Source organism: Fusarium keratoplasticum, chromosome 3 (assembly GCF_025433545.1).
Source record: "Fusarium keratoplasticum isolate Fu6.1 chromosome 3, whole genome shotgun sequence".
NCBI classification, from domain to species: Eukaryota; Fungi; Ascomycota; class Sordariomycetes; order Hypocreales; family Nectriaceae; genus Fusarium; species Fusarium keratoplasticum.
Window position 1 is genome coordinate 463,670 of NC_070531.1, and position 27,923 is coordinate 491,592.

The 27,923-nt window shown below is 52.6% G+C and overlaps 12 protein-coding genes across 12 annotated transcripts; 6 read left to right on the plus strand and 6 right to left on the minus strand.

Annotated features, from left to right (window-relative positions):
- Positions 1 to 110: 110 nt before the first annotated feature.
- On the minus strand, positions 111 to 929 carry NCS57_00351400 (uncharacterized protein; the record flags this gene model as incomplete). The annotated part of the gene is made up of 1 exon (XM_053053506.1): positions 111 to 929. The coding sequence occupies one exon, from the start codon at positions 927 to 929 to the stop codon at positions 111 to 113; it is 819 nt and encodes a 272-aa protein (XP_052915666.1).
- A 344-nt stretch (positions 930 to 1,273) lies between these two features.
- On the minus strand, positions 1,274 to 4,188 carry NCS57_00351500 (Peptidase-S8 domain-containing protein; the record flags this gene model as incomplete). The annotated part of the gene is made up of 4 exons (XM_053053507.1): positions 1,274 to 1,909; positions 1,965 to 3,321; positions 3,375 to 3,829; positions 3,958 to 4,188. The coding sequence occupies 4 exons, from the start codon at positions 4,186 to 4,188 to the stop codon at positions 1,274 to 1,276; spliced, it is 2,679 nt and encodes an 892-aa protein (XP_052915667.1).
- Positions 4,189 to 4,426: 238 nt separating this feature from the next.
- NCS57_00351600 (Phosphoinositide phospholipase C) lies at positions 4,427 to 8,275 on the plus strand (the record flags this gene model as incomplete). Its single annotated transcript, XM_053053508.1, has 4 exons — positions 4,427 to 5,445; positions 5,498 to 6,722; positions 6,776 to 7,986; positions 8,098 to 8,275. 4 exons carry the CDS (start codon positions 4,427 to 4,429, stop codon positions 8,273 to 8,275), a joined length of 3,633 nt encoding a protein of 1,210 aa, XP_052915668.1.
- A 128-nt stretch (positions 8,276 to 8,403) lies between these two features.
- Positions 8,404 to 9,087, minus strand: NCS57_00351700 (NAD(P)-bd-dom domain-containing protein; the record flags this gene model as incomplete). The annotated part of the gene is made up of 1 exon (XM_053053509.1): positions 8,404 to 9,087. The coding sequence occupies one exon, from the start codon at positions 9,085 to 9,087 to the stop codon at positions 8,404 to 8,406; it is 684 nt and encodes a 227-aa protein (XP_052915669.1).
- Positions 9,088 to 9,809: 722 nt separating this feature from the next.
- NCS57_00351800 (FAD-binding-3 domain-containing protein) lies at positions 9,810 to 11,021 on the plus strand (the record flags this gene model as incomplete). The annotated part of the gene is made up of 1 exon (XM_053053510.1): positions 9,810 to 11,021. One exon carries the CDS (start codon positions 9,810 to 9,812, stop codon positions 11,019 to 11,021), a length of 1,212 nt encoding a protein of 403 aa, XP_052915670.1.
- A 1,529-nt stretch (positions 11,022 to 12,550) lies between these two features.
- Positions 12,551 to 13,435, plus strand: NCS57_00351900 (uncharacterized protein; the record flags this gene model as incomplete). The annotated part of the gene is made up of 1 exon (XM_053053511.1): positions 12,551 to 13,435. One exon carries the CDS (start codon positions 12,551 to 12,553, stop codon positions 13,433 to 13,435), a length of 885 nt encoding a protein of 294 aa, XP_052915671.1.
- Positions 13,436 to 13,718: 283 nt separating this feature from the next.
- On the minus strand, positions 13,719 to 14,957 carry NCS57_00352000 (DAO domain-containing protein; the record flags this gene model as incomplete). The annotated part of the gene is made up of 3 exons (XM_053053512.1): positions 13,719 to 14,176; positions 14,227 to 14,873; positions 14,920 to 14,957. 3 exons carry the CDS (start codon positions 14,955 to 14,957, stop codon positions 13,719 to 13,721), a joined length of 1,143 nt encoding a protein of 380 aa, XP_052915672.1.
- Positions 14,958 to 16,146: 1,189 nt separating this feature from the next.
- NCS57_00352100 (uncharacterized protein) lies at positions 16,147 to 16,599 on the plus strand (the record flags this gene model as incomplete). The annotated part of the gene is made up of 3 exons (XM_053053513.1): positions 16,147 to 16,207; positions 16,263 to 16,460; positions 16,523 to 16,599. The coding sequence occupies 3 exons, from the start codon at positions 16,147 to 16,149 to the stop codon at positions 16,597 to 16,599; spliced, it is 336 nt and encodes a 111-aa protein (XP_052915673.1).
- A 685-nt stretch (positions 16,600 to 17,284) lies between these two features.
- NCS57_00352200 (uncharacterized protein) lies at positions 17,285 to 19,344 on the plus strand (the record flags this gene model as incomplete). Its single annotated transcript, XM_053053514.1, has 2 exons — positions 17,285 to 18,983; positions 19,034 to 19,344. The coding sequence occupies exons 1-2, from the start codon at positions 17,420 to 17,422 to the stop codon at positions 19,342 to 19,344; spliced, it is 1,875 nt and encodes a 624-aa protein (XP_052915674.1). The 5' UTR covers positions 17,285 to 17,419.
- Positions 19,345 to 20,031: 687 nt separating this feature from the next.
- Positions 20,032 to 21,144, minus strand: NCS57_00352300 (Protein YIP; the record flags this gene model as incomplete). The annotated part of the gene is made up of 2 exons (XM_053053515.1): positions 20,695 to 21,144; positions 20,032 to 20,640 (listed from the first exon to the last, which is right to left on the minus strand). The coding sequence occupies exons 1-2, from the start codon at positions 21,043 to 21,045 to the stop codon at positions 20,032 to 20,034; spliced, it is 960 nt and encodes a 319-aa protein (XP_052915675.1). The 5' UTR covers positions 21,046 to 21,144.
- Positions 21,145 to 21,748: 604 nt separating this feature from the next.
- Positions 21,749 to 22,283, minus strand: NCS57_00352400 (uncharacterized protein; the record flags this gene model as incomplete). Its single annotated transcript, XM_053053516.1, has 2 exons — positions 22,053 to 22,283; positions 21,749 to 21,991 (listed from the first exon to the last, which is right to left on the minus strand). The coding sequence occupies exons 1-2, from the start codon at positions 22,182 to 22,184 to the stop codon at positions 21,749 to 21,751; spliced, it is 375 nt and encodes a 124-aa protein (XP_052915676.1). The 5' UTR covers positions 22,185 to 22,283.
- Positions 22,284 to 23,165: 882 nt separating this feature from the next.
- Positions 23,166 to 27,703, plus strand: NCS57_00352500 (NACHT domain-containing protein; the record flags this gene model as incomplete). Its single annotated transcript, XM_053053517.1, has 3 exons — positions 23,166 to 23,578; positions 23,633 to 25,268; positions 25,319 to 27,703. 3 exons carry the CDS (start codon positions 23,166 to 23,168, stop codon positions 27,701 to 27,703), a joined length of 4,434 nt encoding a protein of 1,477 aa, XP_052915677.1.
- Positions 27,704 to 27,923: the final 220 nt, after the last annotated feature.

Sequence of the window (27,923 nt, forward strand, 5' to 3'; positions counted from 1 at the left end):
GCCATGCTGACGTGTCTCCAGTGCTGGGAATCTGGATTATCATTTTTGGGGGACGACAGCAACCAATGGAAAGCTGGCATTGTGCCCGAGTTCGTTGAGACATCCGCGCGTTAGGATTGATGCAGGCAGCATTCGCCATTCTCCAAATCAGCCTGATCAAACCTGATCTCCTCCTCCTCAAGGTCGTCCCCAACCACGTCCAATGTAACATCAAGTACCTCCATAGGCTCCGGCTCCGCTCTATCCGTCCAGAAACCCTTAGAGCTCGAAAACATTTCCGATTGAGTACTCTTGCTACTCCTCAGACGGATAACGTGCAGTCGGTATGCAAAGACGATGCCCGGGGCCGTCTCGTATGAATCCACTTTTGTTCTCTCCACGCCCCCGGATAGGCTTCCGCCAACCTCAACTGGGACCGGTCCTGTGGGACCAGAGGCTGAAATTTCGGCCTGGTTGCCAGTTCCTTTCTCTTTTGTCACCGTGAACGACTCGTTTGTGACCCGCAGGCCAGAGACAAGGTATACAGGTCTCTTGCCATACAGGCCCGACTCAATGTGCTCCTTCACTGAATCCAAGCTAGTAAGACTCGCGAGAAAGTCTTTTGAGAAAGGCGCCAGGAGTGACCGAACTTCGTGATCGACATTTCCATACTGAAGAAGATTTCGTCGGCTGGCTTCGTACGACACAGAGCCAGAAGCAAACTCGACAAACTTGGCAAATAGACTAACTCCACCCTTGCGGCTGACCTCGTTTGAGTGCGAGTGGTTCTTTTCCGTGATGACCTGGATCTCAGGCAGCTGTATCGACGGGTCGGTGCGGGGTGATGCAATGACGTTGGTAGGACGGCCAGGATGCGTAATGACGGCTCCAAGTTGGAGGGGCCCATCAGGAGTGAATGTGAAGTCAGGTGGGAGGAACCAAGTCTTCATCTTGAGGCGTCGAGTCGTAGCTACAGTCAAGAGATGGGAGATGTAAGGTTGGTCAGAGGACGAGTGACTTGTCGATCTCAAACGTCACTCAGCCTCTAGCGCTTACTTGCGGCTTTTAATTGGGCTCCTCCAGTCCAGGCTGCAGCGGGGCTGAACAATAAGCCTTGTGCAGTTTCCGTGGCATCACGATGGGACGTTGATTTAAGCTCGACCAATTGGCGCGTGAATTGGCTCAAGGGAACTCTATAGTTTGTGGCAAATAGGTATAAAGCGAAAGCTTAAAGCCATTTTTTCATCCCCCAGAGCCCCTTTCCGCCCAAGAGTACTCCAGCACTGTTGTCTCACTAACGTCTATACATGAGTTGTGAAACCGAATCGTACATGGCAGCCCAGGCCTTCCATGGATCCGACTTTTCGCTCCAGAACCAGATGGGGTTCACAAACTTGTGATGGCCCGTCTGCTCTGGAGCCATCTTCTCCAACATCCTCATCATGCCTTGTGTCTTCTTCAAGCTCTGAACTGGGCTTTGTTCTTTGGGTATAGGTAAAACAGAGGATAATGCCTCTGCGAAGGCAATTGTTGATGCCACGATGCCAGCAGCAACCGCTGTGGCGATGGACGATCCGGGTTGGCAGATGGAGGGCCCGAAACGCCCTGTTATTTCCTTATGGATGTTTTCCGGTAGGTCATCTCCAAATGTGCCAAGAACAGAGCTGGAGTAGCGATCAATTATAGGTGGATTGCTGGCACTAAAAGTGCCGTCACAATTTGTTGCTCTGATGGAGATGACGGATCTGTGTCGGGCAGGGAATGATTCTGCTTGATACGCCGCATTGTTTCCAGCGCTGGCTAGAAATACAACGTTCCTCTCTCGTTCAACGTCTTCGATAGCCTTGGCGATGTCTTCGTCATCGTCGGGAAAGCCAAAGGACATGGAGATGACATCCACTTCTTCTCTAAGACCAGCCCAGCGGATTGCCTATAATCCCAATGTCAGTGAGCCCAAATCATTTGAGGTCAAAGGATAAGCATACCTCTACAATAGACCTGCTGCCCAAAGAGAGCCCCTTGGTATCCTTGGCGACCCGTGCAATATACAGATTCGCTAGTGGAGCCGATTCCATAGCAAGACGAGCCATCAGACTGCCGTGTCCGTAATCATCTCGTCTCGTCGTATCATCAGTATCAGGCGCCTGTCCATCTCCTACAAAGTCTCTCCATCCACGAATGCATTTCGCTCTAGCTGCTTGGCTAAAAAACGGCAACGTGGCATCATAACCAGTGTCTAGAATGGCAATCTTGACAGGCACGAAGACATGATCCGGTTTTTGTCGCCGTAGCAACATGATGTGCCGACTTATGTGCTTCAAGTTGTCCAACCACTCACGCGCGACAATCGTCTTGCCGGCGTGGAACGATGCCACCGGAGGGCGGAGCTGCTGCTGGGTTGCTTCGGCCTCTCTGCACCTTGACAAATATGATATGCACTTTGGATCATTCTTGAAGGCGATGTTGACAAGCCTGGCTAAAGGCTCAACAACCTTGGCGTAGATTCGTCGCCTTCTTTCGTCCACTTGGAACTCCCCACCACCAGCTCTAGTACTCGTGGCAGCCACTCCTGAGCTCTTGGTCTTTTTGTGTTTCGATGTCGGGTCGATAGCAAAAAGTCGTTGATCCAAACAGTTCGCGACAACCCTCGTGAAGATGTCTCGCTGCGTTGAGCTCTCCCAATGACTTTTTTCCAACTCGTTGAGTAGCTGATTTGCAGCCCCATGGTCTCGATTCAGCCGAGATGCGAGTGGTAGATGATCCATCGACTTGAAAGGCCGTCTGAGGCCAATTTCCAGCAAGACAATTGCAAGCGCCAGGATGTGTGGGAACGGATGTGTAACCATCGGGTTGTCCATGCTCTCATCAACACTATTCTGGCCGTTGAAGTCAAGGGACATGTAAGCTCTCAACGCGAGCTGATCTTTCGGGTGTTGCTGCTCATCAGTTTCTTGCATGAACCAAATATTGTGGCTTGTCCACCGCTCTTGCATCAGATCTGATCCATAAAACTGCCAGAACGAGTGCGCGATAGCGTGGGCAAGTATGACCTTGTCTTTGTCCTTTAGCTTGTAGCTCTCCACAGCTGTGCAGAGTGGCAGGCCCTGTCCAGGACAGAGGAAGCGCTCAAGCGCGGCTGGCGGGCGAAGTGAGACGAGCCCAAGGCCTTGAATGAATCGGACTCTCAGCTTGGCAAACGAAGGGTCTCTCAGGATTTGGCAGAAGTAATCTGGGCTGACTTGGTCGAGGCCCGAGGCTTCGTCACCTTCTTCTTCATCCTCATCGCTGCTCACATCTCTGCCAAGGTTGAAACCGACAAGGCGCTTTCGAGTTTTAGTTTGCCTAGAGAATCAAGTTAGAGGTCTTGGCTCGAATGTTAAAACGCAGCTCCTCACATAGGCACTCCAACCCAAAGGTCCTGCCAGTAATTCATATCGGCTGTTGAAACCACCAGCTCAAACTGTGCGTGCTTGCTCTGGATCTGCGGGTTTCCATCAAGATAGAGCCTCGCAGGATGAGAGAGCAGGTGATGGTCCCCGCACGACTGGGAATGCCGGTGAAGAATTTGAAACAAGTTCTCGTTGACATGCCGAGGGTAGTCGCTAGGTTCCGGCATCCTCGTCCCTCCCATAATCTGGTCAGCAGCCGTCTTTTTGTTGGGTCCCTCTTCGCTAAGTCTGGCGAAGAATCTGTCACATTGTTCTTTTGCCTGGCTACTATAGCCAGGGCCCATCTTGAAGTACAGAAGGACCGACTTGTTTAGCTTGGCCTTGCTCTCAGGCCTCAGAAGCGCAAGGATGCTTGAGTAACATTCCCACGCCGTAGTCTGCCTTCCGACTGGGTCAGGAAACTAAATTACGCCATTCAGTATCAATCCACAAGAATAAATATCAAGGCCGAGGTGAATCACAACAACACATGGCAGAGCTCCAGGTCGTGTGTGATCAACTGCGGGAGCCGGCCGTGTGAGAAACATACCTTGCATATCATCAGCAGCGTATGCAACAGACTTGTCGCGGCACCCTCGGCCTCTTGATCCGTCTCATAACCTTGTAACGGCTCTTGAGCAATCTGGCCAAGCCTTGTGCCCACTTCCCCCGCAACGCGCTCCCGCTGCTGAATGCCGCATCGCATAACGATAGGAAAGACCCCTTTGGCGACCTTGGCCAGCAGCTCGCAAGCGCCATGGCCGTCATCTTCTGACGCCATCCTGCTAAAGCATCATCAGTCTCGGTCGTAGTCGAGTTGATTGCAGGATGAGGAATCCACTCAGGTCAGCATCAGCCACAGGTATTGGATGTCGACACAGCCTCATCGTCCACTCGTGGTCACGTGGGCTAGATAGGACAGGGCTTGTTGTCTCCGCCTTGTCAACGTCAGCCAGACACTTCCACTGCGCATTACCAACACACAAGAACCATGCACCCCATCATAGGTCCCCCAAAATATGGATCTCTTGGATCTCACTGCTGCTGTGCTTTCGCAAAAATGCCTAGACCTGTTTGACCGATGCCTCGGCTCTCCATCTCAGACCAAGGATGATGGGAAGAACCAGCCCTCAGATCAACCTGAAACGCCGTTAGCGGATGAACACCTCGAGTACAAACTAGCAGACTTTAATCTTTGGATCGATGGCATCGGAGCACTGGCTTCTGCAAGAGCCGCGCTCGACTGGAGGCTCAATGAACGGCCCATTGACCTAGCGCTGGTCAAAGGAAACCTGGTAATGCTGTACCAGTCCTTGGAAGACTACGCAGACTTGCAAGAAAAGCACCAGAGTCTCGACGAAGCCCTACTCGATATCGAGTCGGCTCTGGGAAGTCTCGCATCCCTTGCACTGGCTGTCCGACGGACTGGAAAGCGGTCACGACTTCACAAAGCCGATCGCCTCTTCAATGAGGAAGAACATTGCGAGCTGAAGCAACACCTGGAGTGCATTGCGGTTCTACGGCCTGAGGAAAGAGGATATAGCAACCACAGGTTCAGGCAGAAGCTTGAGGCATTAACGCCTATCCAGCAGCGTCTGGTGGCAGCCAACTTGCGACGAAGAAATCGTTTTCTGCAGGCTCGACGACATTCAACTGGTCTCAAACGGCGCAAGCCCGAATTATCATCCATTTCGGAGGATGCCATCACCCAAGCACATCAACCAATCGCTTCGCCAGACCTGGAGATTCCCATCCCCACCCATCCTGTTATCGAACAATCACCCAAGCTTCCCAAGAGTAGCGTTGCTCCCACGATATCAGGGACTTCAGCCTCAGTCCCCGAAAGTAAACTCAGATACACCGACCCAGCACTCAGGAAGCCAGAGGCCTTGACACCCAGAACCGAGGTTACACGTATCACGGCAAGCGCTCACTATCCGCGACCCCAACTACCTGACGATAACCAGCACATGTTTCAATGCCCTTGCTGCTACCAGACCTTGCCAGTTCAAGACGTGAAGACAAATCCTAGATGGAGGTGAGTTGTATATTTGTATATGGCACCAGCTATTTCTGATATTGGTCATCAGGAAGCACTTGAGTGAGGACATCTGTCCATACACCTGCGTCGCCGAGGGCTGTCCCACTCCAGACGTCTACTACAGCACAAGAACGGCGCTAGAACGACACATTCGGCAGGACCACTCACCTACCTGGCAATGCCCCCTATGTGAGGATGAACCACAGTTCACCTCCATGACGGACATGATGGAGCATCTCATGGCCTCGCACCAGGAAGCTTCTGAAGGTGACGACATCTCTACGCTCATATCTCTCTCCACGCAGAGAAAGATAGGCATAGAGGCCTGTCCACTCTGTGATGTGGAAGGAGTTGTTGATTCTCCGGAGCTGATCGACCATGTCTTGGAGCATGTTCATGATTTCTCTCTTCGTTCACTTCCATGGCCAAGGTCTAGTCATATCAACCCTGGAGGCGAGGTGGGAACTTTTGACCTCGGGCATAGCAAATGTCCCTCTGTGATCCAGTGGCTGAGCGGGCTTTCGGATGTAGAAGGCCCCAGACGCCTGCAATTATCCCAGTTCGATCACAATCGAGTCGCCATAGTGGAGAGCCAGATATCTCCCTCCCAAGAGTACGATCTTCCGGGCGAGATTTGCTTTGCGGATGAGCATGGAGATGAATCGGCTGCTGCTGAGACAGACATCTCACGACTTACTCAAGAAACGCTTTCAAGCTCCGAAATGACCAACAATGCCGAAGATGCAACCCAGGATCCTGATATTGCTTCCATCGAACAGCCAACAGATCAAGACGAAAACCAAGTTGCCCCTGAGAGCACAACCTCACGGTTCCGTAACAGAATCAGAAAGGTCTTCAACCTAGGAACGGCGAAACCAAGCTCCAGTGATACACCAAAATCTGCGGCTACACAACCAGGCCTGAAGAGCAACACCAATCCGCATCCCCCCATGTACAGAGCCGCTGTCGACTTGTTTAATCGTCTGAAGGACCAGGAAGAGACGCTCTCGATAATCGCTTTTAACAGATTTCTCAGGCAACAGCATCCGTCGGGTCACGAATACGACGAGGTGTTCTCCATCAAAGAAACATACGGCTTTTCTGCGTTCTATCAGGCCTGGTTGGACTTAGGTACCAGCGCTCAAGGGCCTCTCCAGCCAAAAGACCTTTCCAGGCCCTTGACCAACTACTTCATCAGCAGCAGCCACAACACCTACCTCAGCAAAAACCGAAACCAAACCGCCTCCAGGGCCAGTGCTGAGGCATATCGAGATGTATAGGATCCCCAACGAGAATTTTCATGTTGAAGCTAACGTTCTGGCTCTAGGTTCTCATGCAAGGATGCCGATGTGTTGAGATTGACGTTTGGAACGGAGATTCCGTTGAGCCAAAGACGCAAGACCCTTCCCGAGACCATCAGCCAGACACCTCAACAAGCAGGGTCAGGAAACTGCGCAAAAAACGACCGCAGCTAGAACTAGGCGAGCCTATCGTCACTCATGGCTGGAATTTGACTGCCCCGTGCGGCTTCCGTGAAGTATGTTCCGTCATTGGAACTTCGGCCTTCGTGAACAACGATCTACCCGTCATCGTCAGCCTCGGGGTGCATGCAGATGCCGAGCAGCAGGAGGTAATGGTAAGCATCATGAAGGAGGAGTGGGGGGAACTTCTTCTTGATGAACCTCTCGAGGATTATGATCCAAGATTCCGTCTTCCAACGTTGGGTGATCTGAGGCGCAAAATCCTTGTCAAGGTGAAGAAGAGCCGTGCTCGCGTCAACGATGGCTCAAGCGACTCAGAAAACTCGATCCACGGCCAAAATCCCTTCAGTGATCCGGATCCTAAAGCAAAGTCATACAGGATTGTCATCTGTCAGGCCCTCAGCGATCTTGCCATTTACACACACAGCGAGGCGTTCCGCAGCTTTGATACCTCTGCAGCGAGAAAGCCATCTCACATATTTTCTTTGAACGAAACGAGACTACTTGAGCTCAATTCGATGGAGGAGAATAGGGTGTTTACTCACAACAAACATTACTTTATGCGCTGCTTCCCATCTGGGCACAGGCTTGACTCATCCAACCCTGATCCATCCCTCTTCTGGAAGCTGGGTGTCCAGATGGTGAGTCTGAACTGGCAGATCGAGGATCAGGGCATGATGCTCCATCGTGCCATGTTTGCTGACGAGGATGGGTGGGTTCTCAAACCGGCCGGGTATCGAAGCACCGATAGGCATATCGAAACTTGGCATGATGCCATACCCAAGGGCATAATGAATATCGGCATCACTATTTTTTCCGGATTTGACATTCCGGAGAGTGGTGAAGATGAGCAAGACAGCATCGACCACGGGAAGAGAGTTCTTTGTCCTCAGGTCAAGGTCGAACTCCACTGTGTTCAGGATGAGGATGAGGATGACGAGAGCAAGTACAAATTCAAGACAGAGACCGGCAAGACGAAGGATCCCCAGTTCGGTGCCACTGGATCAGCCCTTTCGTTTGTGGTCAACAGGTCCCCGCCCGAGTTGAGCTTTTTAAGGTGAGTTTTGCTCCTTGGCCTCTGGCCGAGCTGGTATCTCCTTGTCATGCCGTTCCTCCTCTGGATGAGACTATGAATATGTGTCTGACAGGAACTAACCTATTTTACCAGATTCAAGGTCGTGGACGACCAACAGTCTTATATTGATCCATTGTTGGGTTGGGCGTGTATCCGTCTGGACCGCCTTCGTGAAGGATATCGTGTCATCGAACTCTTTGATTTTCAGGGGCGTAAGACTTCGGGAGTTCTTTTGGTCAAGATATTCGTGGATTTATATAAAAATAAATAGCTGGCCGCGGGAAACTCGCACCAGGCTCAGCTTTAACATAAGGCCTCCAAGGTAAACTCCTATATCCTGCTCACATACTGAATGAATCCTTCGTTGTCTTCCAAGCCATTGTTACCATTCCAGCCACTTTAATTCGTGATTACCGGTGCCTTTCCGTCCCACTCATTACTCTCAACGGCATCAACGAGCCACCGTCCAACGCTCGCTCTAGTAATGGATGGCATCCACGCACAGCCTTTTCCATCTTCAGGCCAGACCTTGACGTCCTTGACGTCACCTTCGGCGAGCATACACGGTCGTGGGGAAACAAAGGGCAAGCCGCTGTCGCGTACGAGCCGGTCGAGTTTGTTGTGGTCCTTGAGTCCGATACCCATGCTTCCGTGACTGAAGATGATCTTACCGGGAAGGTTCATAGAGCGCCAGGAGGAGCCAACACCCTGAGCTGAGTTTATGACAAGCTTGGGTTTGTAGGGGAGGTTGGCCTGCGAGATGGCAGCTAGCAAGACTCGCATGCTCGAGGTCAAAAAGTCAGGTGTAGTATCAGGGCGTAGAGACGCAAAAGGCGACTCTGAAGTGCGAACCTGTGCAAGCGCTGATATGATGGCCTTGGGAGGCTCAGGAGTTGTGAGGCCGGCGAGGACATCGGCTTGAGAAGTGGGGGTGCCCTTGACGAGGGTGAGGTTGGTGTGAGAGGGTAGGGATGTGGTGGATGGGTTGCGGACAAGGGCGGTGACTGTATGGCCTCTGGAGAGAGCTTCTTGGATGGCCAGGGAGCCGTTGCGGCCGGTTCCACCAATGACGAAGATGTGCATATTGAAGATGGAGATGTGTTGATTGTGTTTGTGTGTGTTGAGGATAGCCCTGGGCTGTGGTGGTCGTAAAGAAGAGTGTAGTTGAGAATGAAAAACAGGTGTCTTTAATTGATGTAGATGGACTTGTTGATGAGAATGAAGAGACTCCAAACAGTATCCCATCCAAGCCCTTTATAGTCGAGACAAACTCATCCATCCTCCTTCATATCGGCCGAGATCTTCGGCCCCGGCCACTCGGCCGTGTCTCGCTCGGACTCAGCTAACAACACAGCCTCAATCTTACGAATCGAGGCGCGGATTCTCAATTTACCGAGAGGCTGGTGCAAAAGACCGAGATTACCGTCGCTATGTTTTGTAATCCGACACGGCCGAGAGTGAGACTGTATCGGCCGAGTCTTACCACTCGGCCGGATGCTTGCCTCAGCGACGATGCTTATTGGAGGAGGGAGACGGTGAAGAGGCTTTTGTTTGACAAATGCGAGAAAGATTGCAAAGGTGGCTTAGATCAAAGACCGAGACCGAGGGATTGTCCGTGCAGTTGTTTTCGTAACGTAGACCGATGTTCTGTATATATAGGTGGTTGAGTTGGTGGTCAATTCAAGAGAGACATCACCAACCATCCACTCCAATCCTCACCCACCCAAAACCACCCTTCAAAGTGACTACAAGTTCAAAGTCCCAAATCAGCTTATCTAAAACAAACACCCATCTCTATTTTTATCATGTCAACCACTAAAATCGCCATCATCGGAGCAGGCCTCTCAGGCCTGACTCTTGCCCTCGCCCTCCACCAACAAGGCATCGAGGCCGTCGCCTACGAGCAGCAAAGTGCACCCCTAGACATTGGCGGCGCCATCATGCTGTCTCCCAACGCCCTTCGCATTCTTGACAAGCTTGGCGTCTTTGAGCGCATGGAACCTCGAAGCTACAAGTTTGAAGAGTCTTACTTCCTATCTCAAGACAACAAGTCTGTCGATGTCTTTGAGTTTGGATCCGTTGCCAAGTATGGATACTCCGGTATTCGGGTCTACCGCTTCGAGCTCATCAACATCCTTCTGGACTTGGTCCGTGAAGCCGGGATCCAAGTTGTATACGGCAAAAAGTTTGACCGCATCGTCAGCGAGACTGAAGACAGTGTTACCTGGCTCTTCACAGATGGCTCAGAGTCCACCGCCTCTCTCCTCGTCGGCGCAGACGGCATCCACTCTCGAGTCCGATCATACCTTCATCCTGACTTGCAGCCCAAGTTTACCAACATGATTGGTGTCACCGCTGCTGTGCCTACGGAGCAACTCAACATGGAGAAGGACGAATACAAGCTCCCAGCTACCTTCATGCACAACAAGCGAGGAGCTTTTGTCATTGCACCCCAGCTAGCTGATGGCTCAGAGGTTCTCATCGGCAAGCAGCGTATCTTTGCAGGAGAGGACCCTGGCCGAGATGCCTGGAAGGCCATGACATCTGACAAGACATGGTGCATCGATTTTCTCCGCGAAGGCAGTGAGGATTTTCCTCCTATCGTCGCCAACGCCACCTCCAACATCTCAACCGACAAAGTCAACCTCTGGCCCTTTTATCTCCTCCCCAAGCTCAACAAGTGGGCATCAACCGACAAGCACAGCCGAGTCATAATCCTCGGCGATGCAGCCCACGCCATCCCCCCCACCGCCGGGCAGGGTGTGAACCAGGCCTTTGAAGACGTCTACACCTTTGCTGGGATCCTCGGGCATCTGAAACAAGGGCTCGGTGGAGCGCTGGAGAGGTGGCAGAAGGGTCGGCAGGGGCGGATTGACAGGGTGATTGAGCTGAATGGGGAGATTAATCAGAGGAGGTTGCCGAAGGAGGGGGGTGTGGAGATGAAGCCTTTTGACCTTGATTGGCTTTATGCTGTTGATTTGGATGAGATGGTGAAGGAGTTTGTTGGTGGGAGATGAGGACATGGAGGGAATGGGGAAGGGCAAGGAGAAGAGGCAGCCCATGGAGGAAGAAGGACTGGGGCTGGTAATAAATAGTAGAGAAGATATGATAGAAAGAAGAATGGTGTCTGCAATGCAATTACTCCGCTAATTCAAGGTCAATCAATTTCTTAATTCATTTAATTTGATATGTAACTTCATGCATGTTCTCTCCGTCAAAAGAGTCATCCGCTTTTTGTCTGTCTGCCTGAATCATCCCATCCACCACTCTGTCAGCCAGACAACACAAAGAGAGAGAGGTACGCGTGCTGGTGGGGAAGCTTCTTCTACCTCCTTGTCGCCGAATAGCACAGGCGGGATTACCTCTTCATCCCATGACAGGCCCTCCCTTCCCTAGGTGACGGTGACCAAAAAGACACAAGGCATTTCGATCTGTCTATCAGGAGTGCAAAAAGTCTGCCCCTAGTGAGGTTCGAACTCACGACCTTAGCATATCTTCACCAAGTAATGAAGGTATAAGAGCTACGCGCTATCCCACTGCGCCACAGGGGCCTTAGCGCTCGGCTACGCTAAAATCGTGCATCTGCAGCACTATAATACCGGCCGTCTTCACAAAAGGATGTCTTTGAGCAACTGTCATCCTAGATTTTCACATTCTCTCAAAGGTGAAGCGTTCCCGTACTGGCTCACGACTCTGGAATTCAATGACATCAGTATTCAACATGTATCACGGCGTGAATGGCAAATTTGGTAGTGAAATATTGTAGCGGGGAGTTCACAACTGTGGCTGGAACCCGGCCCCCTTAGTTCCTCTCCGATGGTCCTACGGATACACTGACCCGGCCCAACGATTGCGCCTTGTCCACGCAGAATGCCTAGTATCAAACATCATCTGAAAAAGATTATTTTCTTTTTCCCGCTCAGACCCTCTAATCCACATGTTCCATTCCCCGAAGCCCATGTCAAAAAAAGACCCTGAATGCAACCCAAGATCCACCCTTGGCACGGAGCTTTGACAAGGAGCTAGGTTCCATCAGTCGAAACCAGCCCCTCGCAAGACTTTCCTATTCGTGTTTCGTTTTGGGCTGAGCGGTCTCTGTCGTTCTTCGTTTAATGGCGTACACATCTCCCACCTTCCACTCCCAGAGCTGAGGTCAACGGAACTTGAAACACTATGTTCATCCACCAATGGGGGAAAAGATGAACCTGGAGCCAAGCCCGTTCCCATGTGTCGGGTTAAGCATGTTTCTGGCGGCTGTTCTAGACCTACCGTCTATTTTTCGGTGTATCAGGGGTTTTTCGGTTTCAGGTCGTCTGCTGAGAGCGCGGCCAAGAATCAAGACCTCGGTAAGGTGCTGGTGCTGATAGATATAAAGACCCCAGTGTTGACCTCTTGAGGTTCATCAGCAGTTCAGTTTCTCATCGTCCTTCCAAGCACTCGTTTTCTTACTCTCTCGCTAGCCGAGACTTTCATTCATTCTACCCCAGAGGTTATTATTCAACTCTTTTTCACCAGTACACACTCTTTGCAACAACTCTCAGTCATCATGAAGGCCGCCATCTCCTTTTCCGCTGCCATCCTGGCTCTTCCTAACCTCGTCTCGGCTCATTACTTCTTCCCCCATCTCTACGTCAACAATGTCAAGTCGGCCGAGTACGAGTACGTCCGTCGCTCGACTCAGGGTTTCCAGCCTCACTTTGGCTTCGACATCCTGTCGAGCAACGAGATGAGGTGCAACACTGGAGCCCAGGCCAACGCCGGCTCTACCAAGGTTGCTGAGGTCAGCGCCGGTGACACCATTGGCTTTGGCACCAACTTGGACGGCAACATCCAGCATCCTGGAACCATTCAGGTTTACATGTCCCGAGCCACCAACGACGACGTCAAGTCCTACGATGGATCTGGAGACTGGTTCAAGGTCTACGAGCTTGGTGCCAACTTCCCCATGCAGGCGTCTGGCGAGAACTGGCTTATCTGGAACAAGAACCGCGTCGACTTTACCATCCCCGCTGAGGTCCCCAGTGGCGAGTACCTCGTCCGCATCGAGCATCTTGCTCTCCACCGACCCAGTGGAACCGAGTTCTACTTCAACTGCGCCCACGTCAAGGTCACCAACTCTGGCAGCGGTCAGGAGCCCACGGATGTCGTCAAGATCCCTGGTGTCTACGACAGCAACACTGAGGGTCTCTCGCCCAACTACAGCATCTACAGCGGTGCCACTTCTTACCCCATGCCTGGACCTGCTATCTTCAGTGGCTCTGGTGCTTCTTCCAGCTCTGGTTCCGCTGCTTCTGGTTCTGGCTCTGCCACTAGCTCCGACTCTGCTGCCTCCCCTGACGCCAGCGCTGCCGAGCCTGCTGCCACCGCCCCTGCTGATTCTGGATGCGGCAGTGTCCCTCAATTCTCTCGACGCTACTACCGTGGCAACTAAGTCAACCATGGGCTAGCTGAGCATCAAACATAGTTGTTGCCCCCTGGAGGTTGGTGGAACTGATACTCGCACGACCAAGCCTTTCACTTCGTATATAATTTTTTTATATAACTCTAAACACTGTCAATAAATCAAACGAGTGGTATTAATGCCATTCCTGTACTATAAATCACTTTGCTGGTCCGTTGAGCGTGATAAACTACTTGCCCGATAATCTTGTGGTTCGGTGAGTCGGTTTTGGCATCATACGATGGATGCATCACGATACCCGATACCCGACGCATCACAGCTTTGACTTAGGCGCCGACGTCGAACGAAGCACCTCTCTCGCCAGGTCTGCCACTTCGCTTGCAACACCCCAAGACATCTCGTAGCCGCGTCCTCCAGCGCCGTAAGCATGGATGACGCACTGTATCCCCTGGCCATTATCCTTGGTCTCTGACTCAACCCTCATCCCTCCTTCACGAGCCGGTCTTCGACCAACCACGTCCTTGATGACCTTTAGTGGCCCAGGTACCTGGTTCTGACCGCATGACTCGGCAGCGATGCTCTTGGCATTGTCCAGAACTCTCTGCCGCAACTCCAGGGATGGCTCAATACGCCAGTCGCCGGGCTCCTTGGTGCCACCAATCACTGTCCCTCCATTGAAAGATCTGGGGATGATGAAACTCCAAGAACCATCCTTCAGCTGCTTTGTGATGGTCTTGTCAGCAGCGGCGAGATTGGTCAGTACAATTTGGCCTGTTTGAACTGTCAGTACCCACAACTCCAAACTTTTGTGTAACCGGCACCCACGGGCCACCGAAACTTGCCTTTAATAGGAAAGCACTTGGCATCCTTGAACCCCATTCCACTCGCATTGACCACGAATAAAACTTGAGACGCAAGTGTAAAAGCTTCTTCCTCGCTCTTGAGCTCCCTCTGCAGCGTCTTTCCACCTTGGAGGATGAATTTGCGCAGCAAGTTGCTGCAGTAAAGGGGTGAGTTGATACAGTAAGTATCGTACTCAAACGCCAGTTTCACTCCTTCTGGAAGCTCATGGGCCTCATACTTGCGATAACCTGACAGACCAGTCTCGGCGGCAAAACTCTGAGCATCCTGCTTCAGGTAATCGGGCGATGGGTCCTCAAGATACTCGATACCCGGGAGACGACGAATGCCGACCCAGGGTTCACTCTGGCGGTGATGTTCAAGCTCGGCAACGGTATGTTTGAGCCACTTGGCTTCACGACGGAGCTGGGGCGTTGAGCCTGGGATGGGTCGGACGTGGGCGCCGGCCCACATGGACGCGTAGTCGGCAGAGTGAGAGGTGGGAGCCCCTGGGATTGAGGTTGGCCATTCTTTGGCGACGAGGAGAACAGATGTTGACTGAGTAGTCGGAGACTCTGCGAGGAGTTGCTGGATCTTGAGGGCACTGGTCAGGCCGATGATTCCAGCACTGACAGGTTTAGCTCAGGTCATCGAAAGGGAGAGCTCACTCATACCCTACAACAACGACAGTAGGTTCAGTAGAGTTGGACATGTTGAAGGCGGTTGATGAGATATGGGACGAGTCAAGAGTTAAATAAAGGGGACGAAAGACAACAAGCGTTCAATTAGGCTGTGAATGGCATCAAGTCGGCTGTGAGGTATTATGAAGCCGAATGTGATCTGCGGGGCTTATCGGCTTGAAATCGGCTACGAGCGGGCGAGATGATAACGGATTGGGCAGACGTTGTGCAACCGTAAATGCACGGTTCAAAGTAATTCCAGTTCAAACAAAGGCAGGTGAAAGTGCAAACAGGCTGAAGCATTCCAGGTGAGGCCGTGATCGGGATAAATCAGTCAACCGGGCACCAACAGTCATCGGAGGCGGCCGAGGCGGGGCCGAGTTCGGGGAGCGGCGCTGAGATTGCCCATGGCCGGAGGAAGAAGTCGGCGAGGGGCCGTCATGAGCATGAGAGCACTTGCATTGCAACGGCGGTGTCAAGGGAACGTTGGTTTGAAGTACAGATAGCGGTGATGAAGACGCCGTTTAAAGAAGAGAACTAAAGACGTCAAGCATGGCGAGTCAGTCAGCCAGAGGCAGCTGACTCTTGCAGAGACCCAGGGCACGTTCTACGTCATGGCTTCTAGCCCAAGCCATCATGACATGAGCAGCTTCGAGCAGCTCTTATCGAGAATGGACAATTGCGATGTGAGAGGTCAAGCCAAGCAAGGAATGCCATCTGCAACAATCGGCAACCTCCAGCGACACACAGTGGACAAGATCATGACCATCCAGTAACGGGCAGGCCGAAAGCAGCTGAGAAAACAAAGACACAAAGCTGACAAGAGCATGACAAGGTTCGATCTGGGCCCTGATTACTCATGACGTTCGAGAACTCGAAATAGATGGAGGCGTTCCTAAGCATGGGCCGGTTTTGGAGGCGAAAGTTGCCAAGTTGGAAATAAGCAATTGGTGATTGGCTGAGCAAGCTTCAATCTGGGGATCTGGCCAATCAGAGACGGGGCGATTACTGCCTTTTGGAGATGCGGCAACCAAGCTCCAGAGGGAGTGGAGACACGTTCCCCGGGAGTGATCGAGTACAAATAAGTCGAGGGAGCCTCTCTTGGTGACAGTTTAGAATCAGCATCTTAAGCACAATCTCAATTTACCTTGACAACTCTCAAACTCTCTTCCGACTCTCAACTTCCCACCACACTCCACAATCACCACACAAATCGCCAAAATGGTCGTCAACGCTCCCGCCACCTGCTGCCGCTCCGGCGACAACGCTGAATGCGCCTGTGGTACGTGACATCATCTTCAACTACAAAGACAACTAACTGACATATTCTCCTCCAGCCCAGAAGGCTACCTGCTCGTGCGGACAAAAGTCGGCTCTTCACTGCACATGCTCCAAGGCTTCCAGCGAGAACGCCGTCTCGGGGCCCCGCTGCTCGTGCCGCGCCCGACCTGCCGGTGAATGCACCTGCGACCGAGCTTCCTCTGAAAACGCGACCGTCGCCGGCTCGACCTGTGCCTGTGGCTCGCGACCTGCTGGTATGTACACAATGTGGTCCCATACACAAAGCTTTGACTCGGTGCTAACGTGTTATGCTCAGGTGGCTGCACTTGCGAAAAGGCTTCCGATGGCGGATACAACCCTGCCAACGAGATCGACTTTACCACTCGACGATAAACACATGGTTTTATGGGCAGGGATTCGTGATTCACTGGCATAATTGTATTATGGGTCGGCGTTGGGGCATGAATGGCATCTGGGTTGGGCGGCAAGGCAATCAGAGCTAAAGATAGCGAGATTTTGAGAATCAATCACAAACAATGACATTGTACTTTGTTAGCAAACGCGTGAGAAGGGATGAACTGCAGCTGCCATCGCGATGCAGCTGGAATTCTCCGAAAGAGGAAGTATTCAAGGTTTCCGTTTGAAGGTTTGCAAGTTCCAAAAAAGGCACAAAAAGCAACAGACGAAAACAGAAAAATCACCAAAAGCAAGGATCAACAAACCCAACCCCCGCGGTTCGTGGTTATTGTTGCACTGAGTTGTCCACGTCCCAATGGAATGGGTCGCCTCACCACAAGACGCGACAAGCTCCGTCACCGCCCGAAGCTCAATTGCACTAAATTTTTATTCTGCCGGACATTCTCTAGTGGGAGCTTCCGGGCGGTGAATCCCAATTCAGGCCTCGCCCCCCTGTAAGCCCAGATTGGCATCTGCTGATCCCTGCTCAGGTCATCCACACTCAGCGTGGTCAGATCACACCTAAAAGGAAGAAAAAAAAAAGCACCACCTGCTTTGCTTCGCGCTCTCCCACAGCTTCTCTCATCTTCATCATCATCGACTTTACGTCAAATCTCTTTTACCTGCGCGCAAAGGAAGCTCTGCAGGTCCTTTGTATTGCTTCCCAAGCACGTGTTTCACACCAATCTCTGCGCCAAACTACCTTTTTTTACATCCTTTTCAGCGCGTCGGGTACCCACCGCATCACAAGGACGTGATGGCCCCTCGAACCAAAGCATCCGTCAACAAGACGGCCGCGTCAACAAAGAAGACGTCCACTACCTCCGCTGCCGTGAAGAAGGCTACTAAGCCTACCAAGGCCGCTGCTGCCGCTCCCACCAAGAAGAAAGAGGAGCCTGCCACCAATGGCGCGTCCAAGAAGCGAAAGGCCCGCGACGAGGAGACAGAGGCCGAGTCTGAGGCAGACACGCGCAAGACCAAGAAGTCCAAGACCACAGAACGCGCCGTGAAGCCCGCTGTGAAGCCCTCCACAAAGGCCAAGGCTGCCGCGAAGCCCAAGGCTGCTGCCGCCAAACCCGCCGCCGCCGCGAAGCCCGCTGCTAAGCCTGCTGCTACCAAGACCAAGACCACCAAGAGGGCCAAGACCGAGGAGCCCGAGGACGAGAAGCCTGCCCCCAAGAAGCCCGTCAAGAAGGCCGCTCCCAAGAAGGAGAAGAAGGAGGTCCACCCCGAGATCGGAAAGAAGATCAACGACGCGCCCACCCAGATCCTCGATGTCTACGTCTTTGGCGAGGGCTCGTCTGGCGAGCTCGGTCTCGGCAGCAAGCGCGTCAACAACAAGAAGCCCATCGATGTGAAGCGTCCCCGACTCAACGATAACCTCTCCGCCGCCAACACCGGCGTCGTCCAGATCTCCTGCGGTGGCATGCACGCGGTCGCGTTGACCCACGATAACAAGATCCTCACTTGGGGTGTCAACGACCAGGGTGCTCTCGGACGAGACACCAACTGGGATGGCGGCCTTCGCGACATGGACAAGGAGGACGACTCTGATTCCGAGGATGAGGACGACACTGGTATCAACCCCAAGGAGAGCACACCTACTCCCGTTTCCGATGAGCACTTTGCTGCTGGCACCAAGTTCGTCCAGGTCGTTGCCAGCGACAGTGCCAGTTTTGCCCTCACCGAGGATGGCCGCGTCTACGGATGGGGCACTTTCCGATCCAGCGACGGCATCCTCGGCTTCTCAGAGACCGTCAAGGTTCAATCGACTCCCGTCCTCGTCCCCACACTCAAGAAGATCACCGCCCTCGCCGCCGGCTCCAACCACGTCCTCGCCCTCGACATCAAGGGCAACGTTGTTGCCTGGGGTTGCGGCCAGCAGAACCAGCTCGGACGACGGATCATCGAGCGCAACAAGATGTCTTCGCTTACCCCCCAGGGCGTCGGTCTGCCCCGAGGCAAGATTGTCAAGATTGCCTGCGGCTCTTACCACAGCTTTGCCATCGACAACAAGGGTAACGTCTACGGCTGGGGTCTGAACAACTTTGGCGAGATCGGTATCGAGTCCAACGCCGGCGAGGATGATGCCGTCATCCTCCGACCCGCCAAGCTCACCTCCCTCGAGGACTACAACATTACCGATATTGATGGTGGCGAGCACCACTCCCTGGCTTGCGCTGAGGACGGCGAGCTCTTCACCTGGGGCCGCGTCGATGGTTACCAGGTCGGCTTCGAGTTTGACAAGCTGAACGAGGATATCGCCATCTACGACGAGCGAGGCAACGCCCGTATCTTGTTCAAGCCCACTGTCCAGCCCGGTATGTACTCTTTCCATGCACTGAAAAAACACGTCGCTAACAAATTACAGACGTCAAGGACACCGTCGCCGTCGCCGCCGGTACCGACAACAGCTTTGCCATCACCTCGGAGGGCAAGGTCTTCTCCTGGGGCTTCTCCAGCAACTACCAGACCGGCCAGGGCACCATCGACGACATCCACACTCCCACTCTTATCGACAACACCGCCATCCGTGGCAAGAAGATTATCGGCGCCGGTGCTGGAGGCCAGTACTCTGTCGTCTTTGGCGAGTCCGACGACGCCCCCAAGACAAACGGCGTCAAGACAAACGGCGTTCACGCCCACGATGACAAGGAGAACGACGGTGGCAAGAAAGCCTAGATGATTTTCGGAGTGTGGGAGTGTGCTACGTCGGTATGAAACAATCGAGCGGTGGTTTTTGACGCTTTTTTCCTCGCGATGGATCTTTCAACATCAGCCCTTTAATAATGCGCTGCAGATGATGAGCAGCAGCGTTTTGTTGATCAACAAACTTGTAACTTTCTTGGACCGCAATAGGGAGGGCGGGTTAAACGGACTTGGGAATCGGACGGGCGGATTCCTGTGAACAAAAAGTGATACGATAGGGACATGCTTTTACGTTGTTACTGCTTTTTTGCGTTGTTTTGCGAACTGTGTCATATATAGATTTCGATGCGATGCTTGTTGCATATTTCAATGCTTCTTTCTTTAAATTGAGAGTTTTCTTCCTCTCGAACGCTATCAAGGTCCCCTTCTCCTTATAAACCTGCCTTGCCTTCTTTTGGTGGGTTCGTGACGTACAACAAGAAAAAAAAAGAGAAGTATTATTCTAATACAAAGGGGAAAGTGGTTCCTCATTTCATTTCCGTATAACTGTCTCGGCCGTTCCCTCTCAAACGCCTTTGTCCCCCCGTCGTTTGCCTGGCCCGCTTCCAGGGCGTAATCATGTACAGCATCATTTGGAGTCGCCGTCGGCGAGGGTGCGAGTCTGCGCCGTCGAGCCTCCTGTCGTTTGGTAGAGTGTAGAGCTTGTTGTTCAACAGTCCTTCAGCCGTTGAGCTTAGCAGCAGCGTTGGACAGCGATCCGCTCCCTCGGCTGCTGAAAATGCCCATGATGCCGAAGCCGACGTAGAACAGACCCAGGGGATACGCGACAAGGCCTCTCATGCCCTTCATTCGTCCTACCACGCAGAACATGCCGCTTGCGCTGTATGTGCACCACATGATGGCAGCTGTCGTAAACACAATGCCCAGGGGTGTATCCATCGGCATGACGATGCCAAACAGGCTCGTCGCAACAAGAGGCAACAGGCAATATCCCAACACGCTCGCGCTTCGGGGGTATGTCAACGTCGCGGAGAAGTGACCGCCCTGCTGTCCTGGCGGAGGAGCGGGCGCCGAGGGTTCGCTGCTGTACTGGGGGTAGCTTGGCTGTTGGGGTTGCTGGCCGGCGTCGGAGGGCGACATGAGGGAGAGGATGAGGTGGAGGGACACGGAGCCCAGGGCGGCGAGGCCGTAGATGTAACCGAAGTGGACCTTTCCTGAGAAAAGCAGGATGAAGCCGAAGAGGAGGAAGAAGATGAGCGGGCCTGCGAGATCGGAATCGTCCATGAGGTGCGAATCGATGCGCCTGAAGGGGTTCAACACAGCGAGTGTCTTTCACAAGTCAGCTTTCCCAGCGCATCATGAGCAGCAGCGCAAAACACTCACCTTTGCCTGAATATGACCAAAATTGACACCCAACTCCTCCAGCAAAGGCGGCTCCCCATCATACCCCTCGGACGAGAAAGCAGCAACCCAGCCAGTCCTCAACCCGCCCTGCTCGCCCAACCGACCCGAAACGCCCTGCGCGCCGTACCCAGCGCCCGAGAAGCCCTGCGCACCAGGTGCCCCAGCGAACCCGGCCTGCTGGTTACCATAGCCATATGCGCCGCCGGGCTGCGGTGTGCCAGTGCCGCCGGTTGCAGGACCGTACTGCGAAGGGAAGAATTGAAGGTTCTGGGCAGCCGAGGGGCCGGCGCCTGGGTACTGCGGTTGCTGGTTGGAGTAGTAGTTTGACATTGCGCGGTAACGATTGAGATTATGCGCTTTAGGGAGGGGACGTGGAGGAGAAGTTGGGGGGCGAGGTTGTTTGGCTCTCTTTCGTTTTCGAGAGGACAGTTGGAAGGATAGCTGGCGGTTTGGGGATGGAAAGCTGGGTTGCCTTGCGGGTGTGGCTGGTGTGGAGGTTGGTGTGGTTGTGGCGGTGCGTAAGCTTTCAGCCACGGAAACACACATACCCTAGAGCTGCGGGCTTGGCATTCTTTTTAACTTATTGAAGCATTGTTGTTTGTTCTTTGATAAGTTTAAAGGACGTTCAATGACCCAATCAGCGTGTCTCATTTAACTGGAAATATAGAAATAAGTATTTTTCTGTGTTAAGTAATATCCTTGACTGATGCCCTTAAGGCCAGCATTTTCAGTCAGATTGGAGATCTCACCAATTTCACGAAATTATCATGTGACAGGCATCGAATACCCTTCCCAACCCAACCTGAATCTTGCTCGATGCTTTTCAACCATGTGCTTGTATCAATTTACATATTTCGCATTTCGAATGCTACAGTTTCCCTAAGATTGATAACCGTATCCAAACACCAGATATGTGAGCCCCCTCAGGGGTAAAATCCCTACAACGTGTTACCCCATGCATTCAAACTAGGTACCTCTACTATATTCCGTCCATTCTTTCATTCCCATCTCTTTTAAAAGTTTGCTTCTTTCCTTATTTCTTCCCCGTGGCCCTGGCCTGCGTGATGGCCACATGCCCATTCTGCACAAACGCCCTGAAATTCTGCGCCACCTCAGGATAATCCTTGAACTTTTCGTTCACCTGCTGCTGGATCTCCTCTGCCTCAGGACACCAGCCCGGGGTGGGCTGCTTCTGCTCGGTCGAGGCGTGTAGGAGCTGTCCCGCTTGCTGAGAGAGCTTGAGATACTCGTCATACTCGCACTTTCGAAGTTGGCTCTGGCGATTGAATAGTTTGTATGCTGTCGAATAGAGATTATGGCTGTTGGAGAGGTTCTACCTGTGCTCTTTGCCCTAGCCGAAGGGTAGACATCATTGCTTCGAAGGCTGGCACGTTCTGTAGGGAGTCATTAAAATCGCTCGCGCGCTTGGCCCCACTGGCCTCGTCGCCAGTCTTGGTCGAGTTTGTCATTTCTAACGAGTTGTAATACCGCTGAGTGCGCAGAGCTAGTTGGGATGAGCAATGCTGGGGGTCATATATGCAGTCGTGCGGCAAAATCAGATGGATTTGTGAAACATTCCACAGCTTGCGCCACGATGGAGTCGTCGACGGCCCGCAACGGGGCTTTCTTCAAGGCATTTTGTCGGAGTCCAATGAGATAGGGGTATGGGATATTGGATTGCTGGTTAAGTGCATAAGACGGATGAACTCAAAACGACGACTAGGGGTTCATACTAGGGATCCATAGACGTGTTACTCTGCGGGGGCTATGCCTCTTATCTGGCAGCATATAGGCCTAAGTGATTGGATTTGTGGAACTCGTGGGTTCATAGTGTGCTATTGGGGTAGCCAAGACATGAATCAACTGATTCAAGTCTGAGCGGATGATGTTTTTGCCTGCTGGTACAGGATTACATGTGCGTTGAGGGTGTTATTGAGGCCACCCGGGGAGGTTCGTCTTGGCCAATTGTGCTGTGAAACAGCCAGCCTGATTGTGCCAACACATAGGTGTGGCAGCGACTTGACATACCTAGTTATGCCTTCTTTTGGCCTCGATAATTATGCATTCGGTACTTGGGCTGGATCCCTGCGATAGGACCATCACGGGTACAGGGAATCGCCATCGACCGGGGGAGAGCGGTAGCCGAGGGATACAGCTGGCATCTCAATTGGTCTTTCAGGAATTATTCGAGAGGCTGGTTTCATGCATGGTGTCGCTTCGCTGGCAACAGTGGCAAAGCGAGACCACTGTTAAAAGTGCACCTCTCACTAAAGCAGGCTGGGCATGGGGCGAAATCCCTTGTCAGCCAATGCCTGGAAGTTCTGGCCCATGCGGCAATTCGCTGATATGGGACATGATCCTGGACCCCGGGTGATTGACCCCTCACCTGGACCATCCTGTTTTCATTGCATTTTACCGACCCCCAACTACGCGCGACTCTCCCTCACAACATGGAGGGAGTCGGCGCTGTCGCAAACGTCGTGGTCAACTTGTCTGTAAAAGTCGTCACGCTTTGTTCCCAATATGCCGAAGACGCCAGAAGTGCCAGGAGCGACATCGAAGAGCTGCGCGATCAGGTGACGGCGCTAAGAAGAGCCGCCAAATCAGCACGGCGGCTGATCAAGGACCAGCATGGCGCCAGCTTGGAGGCCTCGCGGGACATGGAGGACGCCCTCCGGGAAAGCCTCAATGTCCTCCGAAAGCTGGTGGAGAGCCTCCAGTATAGCACTGGTCGCAGGTTTATGAGGCTGTTTCGCATCAGGGTGTTGAGGTGGCCGTTGAAGAGGAGGGACGTTAATCAGAAGATTAAACGGATTAGGAGATGCACGAAACGGATCAATTTGGCTCTTCAGGTGTATCAAACGTATGTGGACTTCCATGCACCCTTCATCAGTAGAGCTAACATAGAATGATCAAGGGCCATAATTGGCGTCGACGCCAAGGTTGTCAGAGTTGATGAGACCATGGTCTCTATGGAGCAGCGCATGCTCATGCACATGTTGCCCACCGCACTGGGGGCATTGTACGACTCCCGGGAAGAAGAAGACGGCGCTACTTGTCTGACGGGTACCCGGGTTGAGTTACTTCGAGACATAGATGATTGGGTCAACAGTCGGAAAGCTCCTACTGTCTTCTGGCTCAACGGGATGGCCGGCACTGGAAAGTCGACAATATCTCGAACCGTTGCGGCCACAGCGGCTATGCACCGATATCTAGGGGCTAGCTTCTTCTTCAAAAGGGGCGAGACCGACCGAGCAAACATGTCCAGGTTCTACACAACGATCGCCTATCAACTTGTTCGCTCCATGCCTGACCTTGTCCCTCACATCAGAGCAGCTATTAGCGGAAAAGACTCCGTCATAGAAGAGTCCGCAGACAAGCAGTTCGAAAAACTCATCTTGCAGCCTTTGATGCGTGTCCGGAACAGGAATAGGACTACCTTTGCTATCATTGTTGATGGCCTGGATGAGTGTGATGGGGATGACGACATCCGGCGCCTGATCAGCCTCCTCTCTAATTTCAAAGATGTCAAGAATTTTCGCGTCAGGGTTCTTATCACGAGCCGACCAGAACTGCCGTCTCGACTGGGTTTTCACGACAGTCGGGACCATCACAGGAATTTCGTGTTTCACGAGATATCAGAGACTAACGTCGAGCACGACGTTGAAATTTTCCTAAGGCTCAGACTCGATCAGATCAGGAGGGGCTATAACCGCTCAGTTTCAAGGGACAGACAATTACCAAAGGACTGGCCTGCATCAAGAGACACGGCAACGCTCGTCCGGATGGCTGGCCCGCTCTTCATCTTTGCTACCACAGTCTGTCGATACCTCTCGGATAGGAGATGCGGCAATCCCAGAGAGCAGTTGCGAAAAGTATTGAAGCACAGGGCGAGAAGTCAAGAGGACAAAATGGAGGCGACTTATCTTCCACCACTGGAGCAACAGTTGACGGGCATGTCCAACAGTGAAAAGGGACAAGTCCTGGATGACTTCCGGACCGTTGTTGGAACCATCGTGCTTCTCGAAACGCCACTCCCAGTGTCGGCTTTGGCTGGGCTCCTCGATGTTCGAGAAGACACGGTTCATGCGAGGTTAGACATGCTTCATTCCGTGCTGAATGTACCAGAGTCTGCAGACTCTCCCATTCGGCTTCTCCACCAATCCTTTCGAGAGTTCCTGACCGACCCCGGAAAGCGAGGAACAAACGAGTTCTGGGTGGATGAGAAGTATTGGAACAGCCATATCACCTCATGCTGCCTTCGCATCATGAACGATGCCCTGGAAGAGGACATTTGCGGGCAAGTCAATCCAGGAGCTGATCGCTCAAGCTTACGGCCGGGGCAAGTGGATTCGTCTATTCCCCCAGAATTGAAATACGCGTGTCGTTTCTGGGCCAGACATTTACGGAATGCTGAGAGGAGCTTCTACCGCGACCAGGAGGTTTATGACTTCCTGTCCCGCCATTTTCTGCACTGGATAGAGGTCCTTAGTCTCATTGAAAGGCCCAACGAGAGCTATCACATCTCCAAAAGTCTGCAGGTATTCCTACATGTAAGAAATAACCAACTCTATTCTCGGAGCAGATGCTGACAATGAACCAGAACACGCCCTGTTCCGAGCTTGGTCAGCTCTTGAAAGAAGCCCCCAGCTTTATCCAGAGGAACTTGGACATCATCAACTCACACCCACTTCAACTGTACTCTTCACTTCTCAGTATCACACCGGAGAATAGCCTTATGCGGAGACTCTTCTGGGGCGAAGGACCTTCATGGGTATCCCTTATCCCAGCTCCCGACTCTCACTGGGGCCAAGTCCAATACACCTTGGAGGGCCACAAAGGAACAGTCAACGCCGTTGCTTTCTCCCCAGACTCTTCGCTCCTGGCTTCGGCCTCATCAGATCACAATGTTAGGATCTGGCGGGTGGAAACAGGCGAATGCATCCGAGAGTTCCAGAGGCATAAACGCCCTGTGAGGGACGTCAAGTTCTCTCCCGACTCGACACTCATAGCATCAAAATGCGACGAGACTATCCGAATCTGGAAATCTGATACGGGTATACAAGTCGAGAACTTAGCCATCGAGGGGAATCACAGAGAATGCCCCGTCGAGTTTTCACCAGACTCCAAGCTTGTGGCGTGGATTGGTGAACGAGGTGATTTGCGGATCATGCAGCTGGATACCCTCCAGTGCATATGGCAGTTCAGACAAGGCGGCTTTACGGACCCGAGAAAACGACTACAAACCACACCCTACTCCTTGCATTTTTCATCAGACTCGAAAACTATCGCGGTGGTGGTGGAGGAAACAGGGTTCTTCTCTTTGTGGAGTGTCGAGAGTGGCTACCGCATCCGGAAACACGAACAAATCTGGAACCTCTCCCTCGAGGTCCCTCACAATAGTCCGCGCCGGGACGTGTCGTACAGCTTTGTAGAGGACACGAGCCAGTCTACATTCATGATGGCAGGCAACGAACACCTCCATTCCGAGTCCGACGACACCATCCTTGTTCGCTGGGTAGAGACGGGCGAGGTTGTGCAAAGCATCACGACCCCTTACAGTGGCAAGAGCCGCGCCACTTCGACACTGTTTTCTCCAGACGGTGCGATTCTGGGGTCGATACATGAAGACAAGACCGTCAAGGTCTGGGAAATTTCGACGGGGAACTGCCTACATATTCTCAGCGGTTTCGCAAGCGAGGTGAAAGCCATGTCGTTCTCCCCAGACATGCGTCTGGTCGCTTCGGGGTCTACCGACAAGATGGTACACATCTGCTCCATTAGCTCTGGTAGCAACCTCCCCGTGTCGGAGGAAAGCATACACCCCATTCAAGCCATGGTAGTGTCTCCAGACGGTTCCGTCGTTGCATCCTTCTCAGCAAACAGAGAGCTGGCGCTGTGGAGGATAGATACCGGCGTTTGCATGCATCGTCTCGAATGCCCCCACAGGATGGAGTATCTAGAAGGAGCCTCTTCAAAGCCCCCCTTCGCCTTCTTGACTCGCCTGTTGTTTTGCGCGTGGACGCGATCGACTCTGTACATATATCGCGTAGACACAGGCCAGCGTGTCTCCGAGGTTGACAAACACCATGGATCTGAGGTTGCGTTTTCCCCTGACGGAAGCCGTATCGCCTTTAGACCCAGCGAAGACACCATTTACACTATGATGCCGGACTCGGGGGAGTACGGACATCAACTCACGGGTGGAAGAAGACTTTCAGATCCGAGGTTCTCGCCCGACTCTACACGTGTTGCAGCTATATCCTATACCACCAAGAATTCCCACGTGCATGTCTGGTCTGTCGAGGACGGCGTTTGTCTTCATAGACTTCGCACGCGGCTTCCACCAAATGCCACCAAGGCACATATCAGCGGCATTTCGCCAGACGGGAGATGGGTTGCTGTGCAGTGGGTGGTTGATGAAGAACGGGCTTCACGAGGTGTACGCGCATACAAACGAGTGTATTTTCTGGAAGTCATATCTGTCGCTCCGGGCGATGTGGGCATGAGATTCAACACACCTTCGTCAAAGCCTCCCGGGGACTGCAGCTTTTCAAGTGGTTCTCAACATGTGGCCTGGGTTTGCGGTTCGAGTATGAGGGTCTGGGATACTGCCACTGGAGCACTGACTCATCACGTCAACCTCGGATTCTCTCCGTCCCGTATTGATTTCGACATCGGCAGGGACTATCCTTTCACCAACTTTGGCCGAATCAACATCAATAGCCCTCCCCCAGAAGACGTTAATGGCGCAGGGATTTCTCCCGGAAGGTTGGGGTATGGAGTCAGTGCCGACATGTCATGGCTCATGTGGAACGACATGGAATTCTTCTGGTTGCCACCGAGATTCCGACCCCACGAGGGCTGCGCCATCGAGATATCAGGCTCGACAATCATTATTGGTTCAGAAACAGGAGTGTTACTTTTTTTCAGATTCACGTTGGAGGAGACGCTTTCCAGGCATCGCATAGTTACGATTGTGGAATAGCTGGAGAATTCGTCAGACTTGGTTATATAGCGATGGGAACGATTTTCATACAGGTAAAACATATTCGGTATAGGGCGCAGGCAGGGTCATGATTAATGAGTAATGAGATATACCACGTCTAGTAATAGTGTATCAACAAGGCCTATCAGTTCCTTGGTACCTTTGCACCGACAGGTGCTTAAGTGCTTCTAAATTGGTATTGAATAAGGACCCGGCACCT